At 41.8% G+C, this 20,486-nt stretch overlaps 1 protein-coding gene across 3 annotated transcripts in view; it reads left to right on the top strand.

The window, feature by feature from the left end:
- Nucleotides 1-20,486, top strand: part of BCL2L13 (BCL2 like 13) — a 45,664-nt gene that overhangs the window by 13,287 nt on the left and 11,891 nt on the right. Inside the window, exons 3-6 of one of the 3 annotated variants that reach the window (XM_084766800.1) lie at nucleotides 4,581-4,688; nucleotides 6,963-7,119; nucleotides 12,950-13,019; nucleotides 19,436-19,579. In XM_084766800.1, coding sequence (XP_084622926.1) covers nucleotides 4,581-4,688; nucleotides 6,963-7,119; nucleotides 12,950-13,019; nucleotides 19,436-19,579 — 479 coding nt within the window. Of the gene's footprint in view, nucleotides 1-4,580; nucleotides 4,689-6,962; nucleotides 7,120-12,949; nucleotides 13,020-19,435; nucleotides 19,580-20,486 lie in introns of those variants that run through there. The other 2 variants (XM_084766801.1, XM_084766802.1) reach the window with 2 other exon arrangements.

The raw sequence follows: 20,486 nt of genomic DNA, 5'->3' as shown, positions 1-20,486 counted from the left end.
CTATACCCACCTTCATAGCTGATTTTGTTTTTTGATTTTTGGAGACAGCGTGTCTCTGTGTAGCCTTGGCTGTCCTGGACTTTCTCTGTAGACCAGGCTGGCCTTGAACTCACAGAGATCTGCCTGCCTCTGCCTCTGGAGTGCTGGGATTATAGGTGTGCGCCACTACACCTGGCTACCTTGCATATTTTATGCCAAGTGATACTTTTTGTGACGTTCAATTTGGCGTATATTAACATAGACTACCTTATGTTCTCTGCTCAGTAATACAGACTCAGTAAGGAGACATTTCTATTCTTTTTTGTGTAATAACTTGGGGTTGAACCCAGCTAATTATGTGTCCTACCTCTGAGCTACAGCCCCAGCTTTATATAATTCTTTTTTGAAAGGATAGTTACATTGTCAACAGTATGTGACAAATGCATGTTTATATAATAACTTTTTATTATTCCTTCTAAAACTGCTAGTGCCTGCTATTTTTCTAATTTTCTATGATTTTGACTTTAGGTACTTTATATAAAGTATGTCATTTTGTAACCTGTGTTTCACATCGTGGTGTGTATAAATCTCTTCTTCTTCCTTTTTTTTTTTTTTTTTTTTTTTTTTTGGTTTTTCGAGATAGGATTTCTCTATGTAGCCTTGGCTGTCCTGGACTCGCTTTGTACACCAGGCTGGCCTTGAACTCACAGTGATCTGCCTGCCTCTGCCTCCTGAGTGCTGGGATTAAAGGTGTGTGCCACCACGCCCGCCTTAAATCTCTTTCCTTCTTAAGGCTTAATATAGGTACATACCACACTTTGTTATCCATTCATCTGTTTATAGAGATTTGAGTTTTCCTACATTTTGGCTATTGTGAATAGTTCTTCCTTGAACATGGATGTACAAATACCTGCTTACGTTTCTGTTTTGAATGGTTTTTGGTGTTTTTTTTTAGATTAGATGTCATATAGCCTAAAATGGCCTTGATCTCTGTGTAGCTAGAGGTGACCATGAAGTCCTCCAGTTACTACCTCCTGAGTGTTGGAATTGTAGGGTTATGGATTTAGGAGATGACTGAGCAGGCAAGGCATGTCACATAAAACATGCCTGGTTTATATTTATGCATGCTAGGCATGCACAAAGCCACCGGAGCTACATCCCTGGCTTTTGCTTTGAATTCGGTCTGTTATATATCCCAGATGTAGGGTTGCTTTGTTATATGCAATCCTAGATTTAAATTTTATTTATTTAGGCTTTTTAAAATGGGGTCTCAAGGATCTCACTAGCTCAGGGTGGCCTGGAACTCACTGTAGCCTCATTTAGCCTCAGATTCATAAGTGTAAACCAATATTGTGTGTGTGTGTGTGTGTGTTACATAGGTAGGTCACAGGACAACTTTTCAGTGTTGGTTCTCTCCATTTTCATGAGTTTGGAGCACTTGTGCAACAAGTGCCTTTACCTGCTGAGTCATGTCATAGGCCCTTAGCCCCCAGATCTTGTAATTTTCATTTGTATTTCTGTAGTGGCTAATGATATTGAACATACTTTTATGTGCTAACTGTCCATTTGTGTACCATTGGAGAAAATCTGTTTCCTGTCTTTCTTCTGTTTTTGAATAGGTTCTTTATCTTCCTGTTGTTCAGCTGTGTGGTTCGTTATATATTCTGGATTCCCAGTGTGGTTTACTTCTGCCACTAAATTTTCATTTTGATGAGGTTCAGTGTTTTTTTGTTTTTGTTTTTTTCATTGATTTCTTGTGCTTTTTGATGTTACTTCAGAAAGCATTGCCTAGAGTTTCATAGCTTTAATCTCTTAAATTTAGACATCTGATCAATTTTTTTGTGTTGATTTGTATATGTGTGTTTGAAGTAATAGTCAGTTGATTGCTTTGGTTTAGAATATCTAGTCCTAGACCATGTATTGAAAGTGTTACTCTTTCCTTGAGTAGCTTTGATGCCCTTCTCAAAAATCAGTTGACAGGATGAGACGTGGTGGTGCACACATGTCATTCCATGTTAGCTTTAGGAGTCTAAAGCAGGAAGATGGTGACTTTGAAGCCAATCCAGCTATAGAGTAAGTTTTAGCTTTTAAAAAATAAGGAATACAAACATATCAGAAATCTAGTGATCATAAATATACATTTCTAGTTTTAAATTAAATTCTGTATGTTTTATTATAATTTACTATCCTAATTGTTTGTTTCTGAGACAGAGTCTTGTGTAGTACCCTCCCTCATTCTCTGGACAGTGAGAGTCCAGTGCATGGGGCATCTTGCTGTCAGTCTTTACAATGTACTGACTTGGGAGTTGGGGTTAGTTCAGGCTCATACTTGTTTTGTCTTGTTTATCTTAATTTTCTCTCTATTGCTGTCATTTTAGCACCATGACCAAAAGCAGCTTGGGGAGGGAAGGGTTTATTTGGCTTACATGTTCTGAACACAGTCCATCATGAGGGACGCCAAGGCAGGAACTCAAGCAGGGCAGCAGAGGCCATAGAGGAATGCTGCTTATGGGCTTGTCCCTCATGGCTTGCTTTCCTGTGGGGTGACAGCTGCCCACAATGGGCTGGCCCCACCCGAGTGTACCATTATTCAAGAAAATGTCCCATAGCCTCCCTCACCTACAGGCTGATCTGATGAAGGCATTTTCTCAACTGAAGATATCTCTTCCCAGATGACCCAGCTTTTACATGCTGGGGTTAAAGGAATGCTTCACGGTGTCCAGCCTAACAAAGTTATTTTTAGATTTATTTATATTATATTATGCATCTGAGTGCTTTACCTGCCTATATGTATGTGTGCTACATGTCTACCTGGTGCCTGCAAAGGTCAAAAGGAGAGCATCAGATGGAACTGTAGTCAGGAAAGGTTGTGAACCACCATGTGCATGCTGGGAACCAACCCAGGTCTTCTGCAACAGCAACAAAAAGGCCATTTTTCTAGTCTCCACCTTTCAAGTAATTTTAATATGCTCCAATTTGGAGATTTGTAGATACAGAATTTACTTCTCTTTGATTTAGCCCATTCAGTTTGGCCAAAATGGGTTAATGGTACACAATTTAAAAGCTCTGGACAAATTTCAGAGCTAGGATATGCTGGTTGCTGACTCACTTAACTCTTAGTTGGTATTCAAGTGGGTGGACGTTAGCGTGCTAATGTCTGTTTATCTTTGAACTGCCTCCCATGGATTCACTGAACAGGATTTATGCTGCGTTGGCCCTACTGTGTAGTCCTGTGCTCAGAATGTCTGCGTGGAGAGGATTAGTTAGATGAGGATCACTGAGTCTGTCTGTCCTTGCATAGCTGGCTCGCTGGCCCTTTGTACCCTAACAGTGGCAGCCTTTTTCTGGTCAGGCTTTCCACATGGCTTATTATCAAGTATGACAACTTGTCGTGTGTAATCAGCATCATGTCAGTTTCATGAGAACAGGCCCTCCTCTAATCAGCTGCTGCCTAATCTGGTGGGGTGTGAGGCATATGGTAATCAAGACATGTCACTTACTGTGTGGGTTGGTGGTGGTGCTAGGGGCTGTGTGGGGCTGTGTATGTGTTGGATGTGCATATCTTCCAGATGGAGGCTTATGACAGATGGCGCAGCTTATTCCTTATTTGAGACTGTGCGTCAGATTTATAATTATACATTCTAGGGTTCAATAATAAGTCACTTAACAGATATTCTCTCTCTCTCTCTCTCTCTCTCTCTCTCTCTCTCTCTGCCTCTCCCTCTCTCCCTCTCTCCCTCTCTCCCTCTCTCCCTCCCTCCCTCCCTTCCTCCCTCCCCCCGCACCCTCCCCCCTCTCTCCAGACTGTTCTTGAACTTGTGACAGTTCTTCTCAGTCTCCTAAATGCTGGGATTACAGGCTGAGCCACCACTGCAATCAGAAGATCTGTTTTTCAATATTGTTTTTTTCATGGATTATTGGTGTACTGGCCAATAATGATGAGGACTGATTGATTTACAGACTTGTCAATTTGGTTATTGAATATAATTCTCATAAGTGTGGAGGCAGTAGTTGAGGTCTGATTCTTTTCTTTTTTTCCTTTCTCTGTATTCTCTATTTTGATCCACTGCCATAAATAAATGGCGTATTTATTGCCCTGCATATGTGGTTAGTCAGTTTTCATATTCTCTTGTAGAAAATGATTGCTGTGAGTTCGAGGCCAGCCTGGTCTATAAAGTAAGTCCAGGACAGCCAGGGTGACACAGAGAAACCCTGTCTTGAAAAAACAAAACAAAAAAAGACTTTGCTCTCAGTACGTAGGGCCACATACTTCTTTTAATTGTTGTTTCTTCTTGCTTTTTGGTTTTTAATTCTGTGTGTGTCATTTAGCAGGTGCTCTTCCACAGTCTGTACTCAGCTTTGTTGTTGTTGTGAAAGATGCCTTCTAGCCTTGCTTTCTGACTTAGTACTACTAAATATAAACAGTTCTGGGTTTTGTTTTTGCTTGGTGTTTTGAGATAGGGTATCCCTATGCTGCACAGGCTGGCTCTATCCTCCTGATCTGAAGTGACCCTCCTGCCACAGCCTCCACACGTGCCTGATACTGCTGTATCCTAATGGCTTATCTGTCCCTTCCCATAGCAATCTCTTGTTTGTTTCAGGAGCTCAACTAGATGTCCTGCCACAGTCCCTGGGTCCAGAAGTTTTACTAAAAGTTAAATCTGAAATTGAGGAAGAACTGAAATCCTTGGACAAAGAAGTCTCTGAAGGTCTGTTCACTCTGACTATCCTGGGCAATGTGTAGATTTTGTTGTTTTAGTTGTTGGTTTTTTTGGTGTGTGTGTGTATGTGTCTTTGAGACAGGTTTTTTTTTCTCTCTGTGTGTGTGTGTGTGTGTGTGTGTGTGTGTGTGTGTGTAGCCCTGGCTGTCCGAGAATTTGCTATATAGACTCTGCTGACCTCAAACTCACGGAGATCTTCCTGTTCCTTATTCTAGTGCTGGGTTTAAGATGTGCACCACCATATCTGGAGCACTTCCTCCAAAGATTTCTTTCTGTGTGTGTTCACAGGTTCACAGTATCACCTGTGAATCCCTGTAGAACAAGCCTCACTTCCCATTAGAAAATGATTTTCATAGCTTAATAACTTTTTTTGCCAAAATATGCATTTTAAATTATATTTTATAACCAGGTGGTGGTGGCGGCGGCGCACGCCTTTAATGCTAGCATTTGGGAGGCAGAGGCAGGGGGATCTTTGTGAGTTCAAGGCCAGCCTGGTTACAGAGTGAGTTCCAGGACAACCAGGGATACACAGAGAAACCTTGTCTTAGAAAACAACAACAAAACCCCCAAAAAACGAAACAACAAAAAGATATTTTATTTTTGAAAACATTGTAATTACATCATTTCCTTTTCTTTTCTCTTTTTCCTTCCAGCCATGTACCTCTTTCATGCTTGCCCCCCCAAAGAAATTGTTGGGATGTGTGTTCCTAAATAAATAAAGCCTAATGACTTTCAACAAACAACTGATAGATTGTATTTATAAATAAGTGCCTTGTTAATTGTTAAAGAAGATGAATAAAAATATATGAACAAACTGGACATGCTGGCTGGCTTGTAGTCCTAGCACTTGGGAGGCAGAGAGATGAAGATCCTTATAATTTTGAGGCCAGCCTGGGCTACATAGTAAATACCAGGAGAAGCTGTAGTGATACATACACTCGCAAAAATAAGTAAGTAAGTAAATAAATAAATACAAATTTATAAATAAGCCATTGGTAATGGTTTTTGCCTACAATCCTAGCACTTAGGAGACTGAGGAAGGAGAAGCATGAGTTCAAAATCAAGGGCTATGTAGGGAGACCTCCATCTAAAAAACAAAACAATAAAACCTTAAAATCTAGAACCTATCACATTTGTATTCCAGCCAAGGTTAGTATGTATAATGATTATCTCTCTAAGTATTTTATAACTCTTGTTCTTAACAATAAATACCTTAGTTTCATGGGCTTTCTTTTCTTTCTTCTTCTTCTTCTTTTTTTTCTTATATTTTTGTTTTTTTGAGGCTGGATCTCATTGGATCCCAGGTTGGCCTTAGATTTACTATGTAGCCAAGGCTAGTCTTGAATTCTCAATCATCCTGCCTCTACCTCCATAGTGTGCTACCATGCCTACCTTTGTGTATTTATTTATTTGTCTGTCTGTCTCAGAACTGAATTTGTAGGCAAGACTGGCCTTGCGGGATGTGCCTGCCTCTACCTTTCAAGTGCTGGTTTTAAAGGCATGTGCCACCATACCTTGTTTGTTTGCTTGTTTTTTATACAGGTTCTTGCCCAGCTGATTTGAACTCCCCGTGTAGCCCAGGCAGGTTTCCTACTTGAGGTCCTTTTGCCTCAGAATCCTGAGTGTCAGACTTACAGGTGTGCGCCATTACACCTGGCTTATAGCACAACTCTTGGTACTTTTATTTTATTTTATTTTTAAAGATTTATTTATTATTCTGTATACAGTATTCTGTCTGCATGTACACCTGCAGGCCAGAAAAAGGCATCAGATCACATTATGGATGGCTGTGAGCCACCATGTGGTTGCTGGGAATTGAACTCAGGACCTTTTGGAAGAGCAGTCAGTGCTCTTAACCTCTGAGCCATCTCTCCAGCCCCCGGTACTTTTATTTTTTATATTTGTTTTTTCTTTTTTTGGTGGGGGATTGAGATAGGGTTTCTCTGTGTAGCCTTGGCTGTCCTGGACTTACTTTGTAGACCAGGCAGGCCTGTAACTCACAGAGATCTGCCTGCCTCTGCCTCTCAAGTGCTGGGATTAAAAGTGTGTACAACCATGCCCGGCTTTTATTTTTTATGTGTATGGATGTTTTGTCTGCATGTGTACCATGTGTGTGCCTAGTATCCATGCAGGCCCAGAAAAGAGCTTTGGATCCCCTGGTACTGGGTACTGGGAATCAAACCCTAGTCCTCTGTTCTTGGCAGCTGCCAATCTCTGCAGCCTCAGTACCGTCTATTAATTCTGGTCTTTCTTTGTCTTCAGCCTTCACCAGCACAGGCTTTGACTGTCACACCTCACCAGTGTTCAGCCCTGCTAACCCTGAAAGTTCAATAGAAGACTGCTTGGCCCGCCTTGGAGAAAGGGTGTCACAGGATCTGAAAGAGCCTTTGCATAAAGCACTGCACACAATCCTCAGCCAGTGAGTTGGAGTTGTGGAGTGGGGTGCTTCTTCTCCAAGTAGTGCCTGGGTCGTGCAGAGGCTGCGTGGCTGAGGCTTTGCCTTAGGCAGCTCTTCACCTTTCCTTCCTCTGTGCTCCTTAAAGCATCTGCTTTGTGTTTTGAATGCCAGATTTGCCTCAAAGTAGGGATTTAAATATTCCAACAAAGATCTCATGTTTTTTTTTTAACCAGTTGAGCTGTCAGGTTTCAACAGATACATGTACTGTGTTAGGAACACAGGCTATGGCCCTTGTCCTAATCACTCTTTGTTTCTGTTCCGTTTAATTCCATCTTTATCTGGCTGGGGGATTGTGCACTGTAATGTGTGGTTAGCATTCTCTTTGCATGTTAGATACGATTCTAAACACAGACAATGTTATCCTTTCGGTTTGCCCATCTGCCTGTGAGCAACTTCTCCTACAGTGAGCTCCTTTGCAGCCATGACCTCAGCATAGGAAAGCTAAAATCGAGAAGCCAGTGAACAGGCGAGTGTGCTAGAATAGGACCACTTCACTTAGGATCAGTCCCAAGAGTCGGCTTCCCCTAATTCTGCGATGAGAACCGTGAGGAGTCAGTATGCATTACAGGATTAGCATGAATTGATAACAGTGGTTCTCAGGGGGAAATGTGTTCCTCACCAAAAGGCTGAAATTCAGATGCCAAATCACTGTTGTAGTAAGGAGATTACATGTAGTCCAGGGTTATAGTTGGCTGTGTCTTATCAGGCAATAATTAGGGGTTATTCCTGTATATTCTGGTGAAACAAGCAAATACAAAATTTCAAATTATACTCAGTGAAATGAAACCATCGTTGGATTTTCTGTCTCAGACACAAACTTAAATAAATGTGGAAAGTAGCTCTCGCCTTTAATCCTGGCACTTGGGAGGCAGAGGCAAGCGGATCTCTGAGTTCCAGTCCAGCCTGGTCTACAAAGTGAGTCCAGGACAGCCAGGGCTACACAGAGAAACCCTGTCTTTAAAAAAAAAAAAAGTGGAAAGAACAATCTGAGTGGAGTGGCCAGGAAATTTGGGTAGGGGGCATGGCTTTCCAGAAGTGCTCAGAGAGCTGCTGTCCCTGAGCTCCATGGGCCTGCGGAGCTGAAGCAGGCTTCATCAAGATTCCCTGTCCTTAAATGTTCGTTCTTGTGTATATAGAGATTACAGCCTTAAAGTGTTCTGGGCCGGGGAGATGCCCATTGGGTAAGAGCATTGGCTGCTCTTCCAGAGGACCTAAGTTCAATTCCCAGCAACCACATGGCAGCTCACAACTGTCTGTAACTCCAGTTTCAGGGAATCCAACACCTCACACAGTTGAACGTAGGCAAAACACATAAAGTAATATTAAATAAAAATTTTTTAAATTCTATTTTTTTTCTTTGTCTTTTTTAAGACAGGATCTCCCTTTATTCCAGGCTTGACCTGAATTCACAGAGATCCATTTACCTTTGTCTCCTAAGTGTTGATTAAAGGCATGTGCTGCCACCATGTCTGGCCTTAAAGACTTTATTTTTATTTATATGTGTGCTAATGCCAAGGAGGCCTGAGGCAGGTGTTGGGTCCCTGGACCAGGAGCAACAGATCCCAGTGTGGGTGCTTGGAACTGAGCAGGGGCAGGAAGTAACCTTAATCTTAACTGCTGAGTTCTTTCTGCAGCTCCTTAATGCAAATTGTTTCATTCTTCACATGTCAATTTCTACATTTGTTAATTGTAACTTGGCTGAGAAATTACCAATCCTCCAATGAACAGAATGATACAATTCTGTTTTTCTAAATAGGGTCTCTTACTATGGAATCTTAGCTGGCCTGGAATTCACAGAGATTCACCTTGCCTCTGCCTTACAAGGGATAGCATTAAAGCTTTGTGCCACCATGCCCTGAGTTTCTTTTTACTTTAAGAGAAAACTAGTTTGCATGAATATTTACTTTTCCCAAGCCCTAAATAATGATATAATTATTTTTGAAGAAAACAGTATCTTTTCTTTTTTCTTTTTTTTTTTAATTTCATATACATGCCCGAAGAGGGCACCAGATCTCATTATAGATGATTGAGAGTTACCATGTGGTTGCTGGGAATTGAACTCAGGACCTCTAGAAGAACAGACAGTGCTTTTAACCTCTGAGCCATCTCTCCAGCTCCAAAGGCAGTATCTTAAAGTGGAAATATCTCCTACTCCAAATGGTTTTGATAAAGTAGGGGAATTCATCTTGAACTCTCTATATGAAATACCCTTGATTTCTAAAGATACCCTCTTTCTTAGACCTCTTAAGGAAGGCTGGTATTCGGTTCCTTGCTTTTCTTTGTATTAAAACATGAATGTTTTAACCTGTTACATTTTTCATGTGCATGTATGTGTGTGTATCTAATTTTTTAAATCATGTTTCATTCTTGATAAAGTACTTAGTCTGATGGCCTCAGGGGAAGCTTCAGGGAGATAAAGGGAGGAGGGTGGTGGAGTTGCTGGTGAATTTTGAGTTTCACAGGACTTAGGATGTATCCTAAGATGTTTCACAGAATCTCAAACACCACAGAGAGTGTGTTGTGTTTGCACTGTGGTAGTGAGCTGCTGTGTGACGGCAGCACTGTGTCTGTGCTGTGTTTGCACTGTGGTAGTGAGCTGCTGTGTGACGGCAGCACTGTGTCTGTGCTGTGCTTGCACTGTGGTAGTGAGCTGCTGTGTGATGGCAGCACTGTGTCTGTGCTGTGCTTGCACTGTGGTAGTGAGCTGCTGTGTGACGGCAGCACTGTGTCTGTGCTGTGTTTGCACTGTGGTAGTGAGCTGCTGTGTGACGGCAGCACTGTGTCTGTGCTGTGCTTGCACTGTGGTAGTGAGCTGCTGTGTGACGGCAGCACTGTGTCTGTGCTGTGCTTGCACTGTGGTAGTGAGCTGCTGTGTGACGGCAGCATTGTGTCTGTGCTGTGCTTGCACTGTGGTAGTGAGCTGCTGTGTGACGGCAGCACTGTGTCTGTGCTGTGTTTGCACTGTGGTAGTGAGCTGCTGTGTGATGGCAGCACTGTGTCTGTGTGTGCTTGCACTGTAGTAGTGAGCTGCTGTGTGATGGCAGCACTGTGTCTGTGTGTGCTTGCACTGTAGTAGTGAGCTGCTGTGTGACGGCAGCACTGTGTCTGTGCTGTGCTTGCACTGTGGTAGTGAGCTGCTGTGTGACGGCAGCACTGTGTCTGTGCTGTGCTTGCACTGTGGTAGTGAGCTGCTGTGTGACGGCAGCACTGTGTCTGTGCTGTGTTTGCACTGTGGTAGTGAGCTGCTGTGTGACGGCAGCACTGTGTCTGTGCTGTGTTTGCACTGTGGTAGTGAGCTGCTGTGTGACGGCAGCACTGTGTCTGTGTGTGTTTGCACTGTGGTAGTGAGCTGCTGTGTGACGGCAGCACTGTGTCTGTGCTGTGCTTGCACTGTGGTAGTGAGCTGCTGTGTGACGGCAGCACTGTGTCTGTGTGTGTTTGCACTGTGGTAGTGAGCTGCTGTGTGACGGCAGCACTGTGTCTGTGTGTGCTTGCACTGTGGTAGTGAGCTGCTGTGTGACGGCAGCACTGTGTCTGTGTGTGCTTGCACTGTGGTAGTGAGCTGCTGTGTGACGGCAGCACTGTGTCTGTGCTGTGTTTGCACTGTGGTAGTGAGCTGCTGTGTGACGGCAGCACTGTGTCTGTGTTGTGCTTGCACTGTGGTAGTGAGCTGCTGTGTGATGGCAGCACTGTGTCTGTGTTGTGCTTGCACTGTGGTAGTGAGCTGCTGCAGCAGAGTGATCACTGTGCCATCGCAGTGATGTCCTGCAATCTAGACTAGTGCTGCTCGGTAGGTATAGTGCCCGTCACATGAAGGAAAAACATCTCGCAAACACATAAAGAAAATTTTAATGTATTTTAAACCAGTATAGTCAAAATACTTAAAAAACCTCAAAATCTTATTGAGATTTCACATTCTTTTTTTTTTTCCTGACTGACTCTTTGAAATCCAGTGTGTGTTAATATTTTAAGCACAATAGGTACGTTTCAATTTTTTTTCTTTTTTTGGTTTATTGAGACAGGGTTTCTCTGTGTAGCCTTAGCTGTCCTGGACTCACTTTTGTAGACCAGGTTGGCCTCGAACTCCAAATTTTTTTAAAGCTACATGTGACGTCTAGACATTTTTGTGGCATATATCAAAACCCTTGAAATGGAAGTAGTGTGCTGTTGGGCTCATATCCAATTGAGTGTTGGCCGGGCATGGTTTGGGGATATGTTGTCTCTTAGCTTTTTCTAACTTTGCCTTCCTAACTGATGCTATATGATGCAATATAAAATATAAATATACTAGGCCACTAATACGTGGCAATTATTTTATTCTGTTTTCTCAAAACAGCGTTTCTCTGTGTATCCTTGTCTATCCTGGAACTCACTCTGTAGACCAGGCTGACTTTGAACTCATTAAGATCCGCCTGCCTCTGCCTCTGAGTGCTGGGATTACAGGTGTGCGCCATCACCGCCCGGCTAGTGGTGGTTATTCTTATATATTCATGTGCTGAAAAATTCATGGACTAGAGTAATCAGAACAGAGAGAAATTGGATTTTTAAAACCTATAAAACCAAGAATCCTCCCACTTTTTATTTTTTAATTTATCTATTTATTTATAGTTTTGTTTGTTTTGAGACAGGGTCTCTCTACATAACCCTGGCTGTCTTGGAACTTAACTGTGTAGATCAGGCTGGCCTTGAAGACACGGAGTTCTGCCTGCCTTTGTCTCTTGAGTGCTTGGACTAAGAGCATGCACCACTATACCTGGCTTCCACTTTTTAAAAAAAAATCTGTTAGTCTCTTAATACTCCAAATGGGAAGTGTAAGTTTATTTTCCAAGGTATTGTTGCCTTCACCTTATTTGGCACCATATTTGTTTGTTTGTTTGTTTGTTTTGTTTTAAAAGTATACAGGAAACGGTGCTTAAAGTTCTTCAGCAAATTTCAATAAGACTTGTAGTCTCTGGCAATGTCTCAGGGCTTGGATCTAAGTTTAGGACTAACGGGTAGATTTGTTGTTTTTGAGACAGGCTTTTGCTATGTTGCCCTAACTGGTCTGGTATTCACTGTGTAGCCCAGGCTGTCCTATTACTCAGCTTCTTCAGTGCTGGGATGATAGGGATGTGTGGGAGCAGGCTTTTCTCAGGGTTTTGTATTAGACAGCAACTAAAAGACAGGACACCACTTACTACCCCTGTCTGTTCCAGTTCTTTGTAACCTTAGTCTTAAAAAGTCTTTGACTTACTTATAATTTTTAACGTTGACACTTCTTTTTTCTGTGTTTTTAAGACAGATTTTTTTTCTCTGTGCGTGCGTGCGTGTCTATTGTGGAACTCATTTTGTAGACCAGACTAGCCTTGAACTTAGAGATCCACCTGCTTCTGCCTCCCAAGTGCTAGGATTAAAGATGTGTTCCATCGCTGCCTTAAGAAAATAGATTGTGTTTTCATTTAACTGTGTTAAGTTTTACATGATGCTGTTTGATTCTATATATGTAATTCAGGCATTTATCTGCAACATAGAGGTTCTACCAGATAAATTCCAAGTAATTAAAAAACAATGACTAGAATACACATTTATCTTGTTATACTATAATGACTCCCCAGCAATATAGAGAATGTTTTGGGAAAAACACATACCAAATATTAAAAGCCATATCTTGAAAAAAAAGGGGGGGACTATATTGAACAATTCTAATCATATTAGTCAAAAGTTCAGCAACAAAGTAGTGTCTGTATGTTTTTTTTTTATTGGAAACTTTAGCCCTTTTTGGTGACACAGACTTTTAAAAAAATCTCTACAGGCCAGTGACATATCAGACATACCGTGAATGTACAACGGAGGCTGCAGTTCATGCCACTGGATGGAATAAGGTATTAACCAAACTATCTTTGCTCTTACGAAATTTTAGTGCTAATATAAATTATAAAAAGAATTGTTAGCATCACACAGCATAGAACTGTAATCACTAAATAATGCATAAATCCATATTGTGTTAAGTGGATATTTTTGCTGTAACTTTTTTTTTTAATTAATGCTGCAAGATTCTACAGTGTGCCTCAAAATATGTGCTCTGTAGTATGCTGTCCTTTTCTATGCTCCTTGAGCTGCCTGTCATTTCTTGATTTCTCTGTGTTAAACATGACACTTAGGCAGTTCTTTGTTAACATGTATGCTAACATGTCTTGCAGAAGACTGGGATGTTTGTTTAATTGATAATTACCTATGGTTTCTCTTACAAGATTAAGAGAGCCATTTGTGTTTTATAGTTTATATGTCATTCAGTCATTCCAAACTCTCCTTTGAAGAGCGCGCTGGGGGTTATTTTGTTGCCCTGTGTGGAGGCTGGGAAGGGGTGGGGTATCCTGCTGACCGAGCATCCCCAGGACTGTGTGCAGCTCAGGAAAACTGTACTGGTGAACCACAGCCCCAGCACAACGAGCTTTCGCTCTGTTATTTATTTACTTAAGTTGATGACTATTCAGGAAAGGGTTAAATCACATGAGTAGGATCTCTTGACTAGCAGCCAGGTAAGATCTCTTGGTTCTACCCTTTCCACTATGTCATGTGGTTGCCCGTCATGTGGTTGTCAAGGTCGTTGTTTTTGAGCAGGGGAACCTCTTAAACTATATTCTTAGTTCAAATTCTTTCCTTCCTTTCTTTTTTGGTTTTTCGAGACAGGGTTTCTCTGTGTAGCCCTGGCTGTCCTGGACTCACTTTGTAGACCAGGCTGGCCTTGAACTCACAGCGATCCGCCTGCCTCTGCCTCCCAAGTGCTGGAATTAAAGGCATGCGCCACCACGCCTGGCCAAATTCTTTCCTTTCAAACAAGCCTTTTCACAGATTGGTGCCTCAAATTGAAAGAGGTCTTGCCTTCCAGGGCAGAGCAGGAAGTTTGTCCACAGTACAACTAAGTTGTCTGTAACTTGTCTGCAGTTACCTGTCTGTAACTCCCAAGATCTGACACTCTCACACAGACATACATGCAGATAAAATACCAATGCACATTTTATTTATTTATTTATTTATTTATTTATTTATTTTTGTTTTTCGAGACAGGATCTCTCTGTGTAACCTTGGCCGTCTTCTTGGATTTGCTTTGTAGATCAGGCTGGCCTTGAACTCATAGTGATCTGCCTGCCTATGCAATTATATATATAATATGAACTACAACTTCTCTTTTGCGTACACTTTCGCTGCACCTTTACATTTGTTTATATTCTTTTCAGTGCCAAACTACACATTTTTTTGTCTTTCTGCCCCATTCTCTGTGAGGGAATTAAAGAAGTCTGTGAGTAAAAGTAAGCCAGCAGAACTATCCTTTCTGATGCTGAAAGGTTCCTAAACAATCCATTCTAAGAATTCCAAGGAATAAATATTCCATATGCAGAATACTGTTGCCCATAAGGAAATTACTTAGAATATGAATAAAAAGATAGGGCTGGAGAGATAGCTCAGCAGGTAAGAGCACTGTCTACCAGAGGTCCTGAGTTCAATTCCCAGTAACTACATGGTGGTTCACACCCATCTATGATGAGATCTGGTACCGTCTTCTGGCATGCAGGTGTACATGCAAATAGACCACTGTATACATAGTAATAAATAAACAAAATCTTTTTAAAATTTATTTTTAAAAATAATAAAAAAGAAAGTTCGGCAGTGTTGCACCCCACTGCAGAGGCAGGCAGATCTCTGAATTTGAGGCCAGTCTGGTCTACAGAGTGAGTTCCAGGACAGCAGGGCTACCCACAGAAACTCTGTCTTGCCCCTCCCCCCAAGGAATAAGAAGATAAGTATTCTGTTTAACACTTAAAAAGTAAAACTGCAAAGTACTAAAAATAAAAAATAATTGTTTTAAATTATAGAATTGACACAGTTGACACAGATGAGTTGTAGAAGTCACTTAACTTTTCTCTTTTTTTAATTTTAATTTTATTTTTGGGAACAGCATCTCATGTAACCCAGGCTGACCTAGGCTAGCTATGTGGTCAGAGATGAACTTGAACTTCTAAGCTTCTGGTTATTAACATGTAATCTTCCAGTTCAAGCTTGAACCACTAGCACCCAGTTTTATGTGTTGCTTCATGGATGCTAAGCAGGTACTTTACCAACTGAGCTACATCTAGCCCTACTTAGAAGTAACCATTGATGCTTCTTGTATAGGAAAGTAAGTTGTAGTATGTAAAGACACTCTACATTGTATTTAAAAACTAATGCTCCTAAACTGGGTATAGTGCTATGTCTGTGATGCCAGCAGTTGGGAGGTAGAGGCAAGGAATCAGGAATTCAGCGCCATCCTCAGCTATGTGATGCTCTCTGGGCCAGCCTAGGGTACATGAGACATGTCTCAAATAAAACAAAACAAAGAAACCCAAATAAAAGTGAGTAGGCCTGGAGGTCCATTAGGAAAGGTCTGTCAGATAAGGGAGCCCAACGTAGCAGTCACTTAATGGTTATTATGACGGGGTGTGGTGGTGCATATGCAGTCCTAATGCTGGGGAGGTGGAAGTAGGAGAATCAGGTGGTCAAGGCCATCTTCAGCTATGTGAAACATAGCCCCTCTTTCATTTTAAGGATTTACTTATTTCTCATGTACACAGTATTTTGCCTGCATGTATGCCTACACCCCAGAAGAGGGCACCATCTTTCAAGTTAGCCAGTTGTGAGTTACCATGTGGTTGCTGGGAATTGAACTCTCCTGAGTGTTGGAATTACAGGCGTGCACCCCCATGCCTGGCTTTTGAGACCCCTTCTTTTTTCCTTTTTCTTCTTCTTTTCTCTGTGTAGCCTTGGCTGTCCTGGACTCGCTTTGTAGATCAGGCTGTCCTTGAACTCAGAGAGATCCGCCTGCCTCTGCCTCCTGATTGCTGGGATTAAAGGTGTGTGCCACCACGCCCAGCCTTGAGACCCCTTTTTAAGCAAAACAAAATGGGTGACAAAATGGCTCAACAGTAAAGATACTTCTTATCAAGCCTGATGACCTGAGTTTGATCCCTGGGACCTACAAGGTGGTACAAGAGAATGCACTGTCCTCTGGCGGGCGCGCGCGCACGCGCGCGCACACACACACACACACACACACACACACACACACACAGCACTCTTAGACTACCACCTCCCCAGTCAAATTTTTAAAAAAAGATTTATTTATTTTATTTAATCATGTATACATTGCTCTGCCAGTACATACCCCTGCAAGCCAGAAGAGGGCATCAGATCACATGCTAGCTGGTTGTGAGCCATCATGTGGTTGCTGGGAATTGAACTCAGGACCTCTGGAAGAGCAGCCAGTGCTCTTAACCTCTGAGCCATCTCTCCAGCCCCTAATACATGTAATTTCAAAAAACCAAAATAGTGTGAGGAATGAATGGGGAGGAAATGAATCATATCTGCTAAGACGTGTGTCAACAAGAATATTAGCAGCCGAAGAGAAAATGCTAGTGCCATAAAGTGAAGTGTGTCTTCTGGTTACTGCCATCCAAGACTAATTGGAACGGAAAAGGAACAGTGAAAACACTGAACAGAGATCAGGTGACAAACTGGAGCTGCGGTGACTAGAGACTAATCAATGCTAAAGGTGATAGAAGCCCTCACATTTATTACTCATTTATTATATGTAAAATGAGATAGCTTCTTTTTGTTGATAAATATGGAAGATACAGTTTGCAACAAATGAAATGTTATTTTATGTAGTGACTCATAAAATAAGATGTTCGCAGTTTATTTCCCCAATAGATAATGGGAGGTTAAGCACGCCCAGCCCCAAAATGTTACAGCATTGTGGATTGTTATAAGAATGTACAGTGCTTTGCAGTACAGGACATCGCAGGCCTTTGAGGTTGATGTGGTAGGAATTTGCAAGACTGATTCTCAGGCCATCCTTTACCTGCTCCTGCCCAGAGCACAGTATCAGGGCTAGAAAAAACAGTCTTTTCACTTTTTGTTTTAAACAGCTTGATGCATTTTTTTAATGTAAAAGGCCTATCTTATTCTTCTTCATAGCCCCTTTTCCATCAGTACTAGAAAAGAGTTTTAATGTATTTCAAGCTGCAGTTCTTTGTGAATATCAGAAAATGAAGATATGTGTTGTATTCTTCCATTCAGACTTCAAAGCAGATTCCCTCCAGGCTGCTTTTCCTCAAGCAAAAGCCAGAGTATTGGGCTGACGCATGAGCTCATGTTAATGTTTGTTTTCTTTTGAGGAAATACTTTGTCATTTTATTATTTCCTTGGCAATCCAGTAACAAGGCACTGAAATTGGTTTATTTCCTCGTGCATTCCTTCTTAGGTCATGGAGAGACTTTGATGTTTTAGACAAGAGCCTGCACACAGACGGCCGCATGACATGGGTTAATTTGCCCTCCTCTTTTCTCCTTCCCTCTTCTCCTCCCTTGTCTCTAGCTTTTTATTTCTTCTGTGCATGTAACTATCTAGCATATCTTTCCCTGCTATGGCTTCTGAGGACCCATGAGCCAAGCTCTTTTGTTTTGTTTGGTTTGGTTGGTTTTTTTGTTTTTGTTTTGTTTTTTTGAGACAGGGTTTCTCTGTGTAGCTTGGCTGTCCTGGACTTTGTAGACCAGGCTGGTCTCGAACTCACAGTGATCCGTTTGCCTCTGCCTCCAGAGTGCTGGGATTACAGTTGTGTGCCACCACACTCGGGGTTATGGAGTGAACCAGAGCCTCCATATTCTGCCACTGAGGTATCCTCTGCCCTTTAGTTTTTGCTTTTTTTTCCCCTTTCTATGTGCAATTGATTTTTTTTTAAGAAGGCAATAGACTGTAGCTAGTTTCTGTTGTAAATTATGATTATTTTAAATATTAAGCCACAAGGTTATTAGGTATCATTTATAATGCCTCTTTTTGCATTTCATTTTTTATGACTCTGATAAAGTAGCTCATAATTTTTAAAAGTTATTGTTTTGCCAAGTGTAATCCCTCACACCTGTAACCTCAGCACTCATATAAGGATTGCCACAAGTGTGAAGCCAGCCTGAGTGACAGCATGAGACCTCTCTCACAATAGCAGCCATGAAAGTCCTTTCTTTCTTTTCTTTTTTTTTTGTTTTGTTTGTTTTTCAAGACAGGGTCTCTCTCTGTATCCCTGCCTGTCCTGGACTCCCTTTGTAGACCAGGCTGGCCTCGAACTCACAGTGATCCGCCTGCCTCTGCCTCTCGAATGCTGGGATTAAAGGTGTGCACCACCACGCTGGGCTGAGTCCTTGCTTTCAAACAGATAATAAAAGCATGGTGCAAAATGTAAAAAGTATAGAAATAAGATGGGTGGTGAGGGCTCACATTTTTATTCCCAGCACGTGGGAGGCAGAAGCACGTTGATATCTGAGTTCGGGGCCAGCCTGGTCTACAGAATGAGTTCCAGGACAGCCAGGGCTGCACAGAGAAACCCTGCCTCAAAAAAATTGTATAGGAACACTAGAATGAAAGATAAAACTTTCCTTCACCCTGGCTTCTGTCACCTACTTCCTCTAAGTGAATGATGTTGCTGGGTTTGCATTTTTTTTTTCAGAGACATTGTAAGTTACAATGTATGTGTGTACATGTGAATATTTGTGTTGACTTAAATTTTGGTAATTGGGTACTGAAAAATCTAGCTTTTTTGTTTGTTTGCTTTTGGTTTTCGAGACAGGGTTCCTCTGTGTATCCCTGCCTATCTAGACTCACTTTGTAGATCAGGCTGGTTTTGAACTCAGAGTTTGCCCTCCGAGTGCTGGGATTAAGATTAAAGGCGTGCACCACCATGCACATCTGCCAATCTAGTTCTTTTTAACAGGTGGGTGGCTGCAGTTTTTAGATTAGTTTTTGTTCAATTGTTTTTGTATATTATCATTATAATTAATTAATTTTTATCAATTTCTGTGTTTTACACATAGTTATTTTCAAAAGCCACTTTTTCTCCTTCACATACAATAGTCTGAAAATTTTTAGCAGGAGTTGATGTTCTATCATAGTGAGACTTAAATAACCATAATTATATGTCTCCACTAAGATTTTCAACAGTTGAACATAAAATCTGTTATAAGGGGGCAGGAGAGATGGTTTAGTGGTTAAGAGCACTGGCTGCTCTTTTAGAGGACCAGGGCTCAATTCCCAGCACCCACATGGCAGCTCACAACTGTCTGTAACTCCAGTTCCAGGGGACCTGGCACCCTCACACCGACACATATAGGCAAAACACCAATGCACATAAAATAAAAATAAATTAGTTTTTTAAAAAATCTGTCATAAGAATTTCAACTTTCATGTGTTTTGTGTTTTCATCTTTGCATTGAAGATTTTGGTGCCTCTAGTTTTGCTACAACAAATGCTTCTGGAATTGACACGACGAGGTCAAGAGCCTTTGAGTTCACTGCTGCAGTTCGGCGTGACGTATCTGGAGGACCATGCCTCCGAGTTCATCATTCAGCAAGGTGGCTGGGTATGACTACTCAAAACTTTTCTTTAGAATAACTAAGTTTGTGTTTATTTTATTTTATCTTTTTATTTTTTTGGTTTTTTTGAGACAGGGTTTCTCTGTGTAGCCCTGACTGTCCTGGACTCCTTGTCGAGATCCATCTGCCTCTGCCTCCTGAGTGCTGGAGGCCATGTGCCACCACACTTGTTTTTAGAAGTTTTAAATATTTATTTGCTGGAGTGGAACCCATGGTCTTATTTCTGGTGGGCAAGTACCGCCCTGCTGAGGTACGCCCGTAGCCCAGGTCTTTGTGCAGGTCTGTGCTAGTGCTGGATGACAAGCAATGGGAAGGCTGTTCATACCATTTGACGTCACTTAAGCAAATACATTGATGTATGTGGTGCTTATAGATGGTTGTTAGTTATGAAATACTTCATGCTAACAACAACAGCAACAACAACAGCAATATTCGGGATACCTAAGAGATGAAGAAGGCAGGTACAGAGATGAAGAAGGCAGGTACCCACAGGGACTAGAGCCGTCTGATCCCTCTGGAGCTGGAGCCACAGGTGGTTGTGAGCACCTGATGTGGTGCTGGGAATTGAACTCTGGTCCTCTGGAAGAGCAGTGATCACTTCACAATGATCCTTTTTAGCTAGCTTCCTTCCTCCATGAAAAAAAGAAAACATTTTAAAGCACAGTTGGAGTTTATTTAATCCCAGCACTTGGAGGCAGAGGCAAGTGGATCTCTCAGTTCGAGGCCAGCCTGGTCTACAAAGTGAGTCCAGGACAGCCAAGGCTACACAGAGAAACCCTGTCTTGAAAAACCATAAGAAGAAAGACTGAGCCAGGGGGAAGGGGAAGAATACTTCATTTGGGGAAATTTTAGAAGGAATTTTAGCCACAAGTACCAGCACAGCCCACCTTTAGA

The sequence above is a fragment of the Acomys minous genome, assembly GCF_964271855.1.
Source record: "Acomys minous genome assembly, chromosome: 17".
Taxonomy (NCBI): Eukaryota; Metazoa; Chordata; class Mammalia; order Rodentia; family Muridae; genus Acomys; species Acomys minous.
This window is presented reverse-complemented; position numbering and strand designations above follow the sequence as displayed.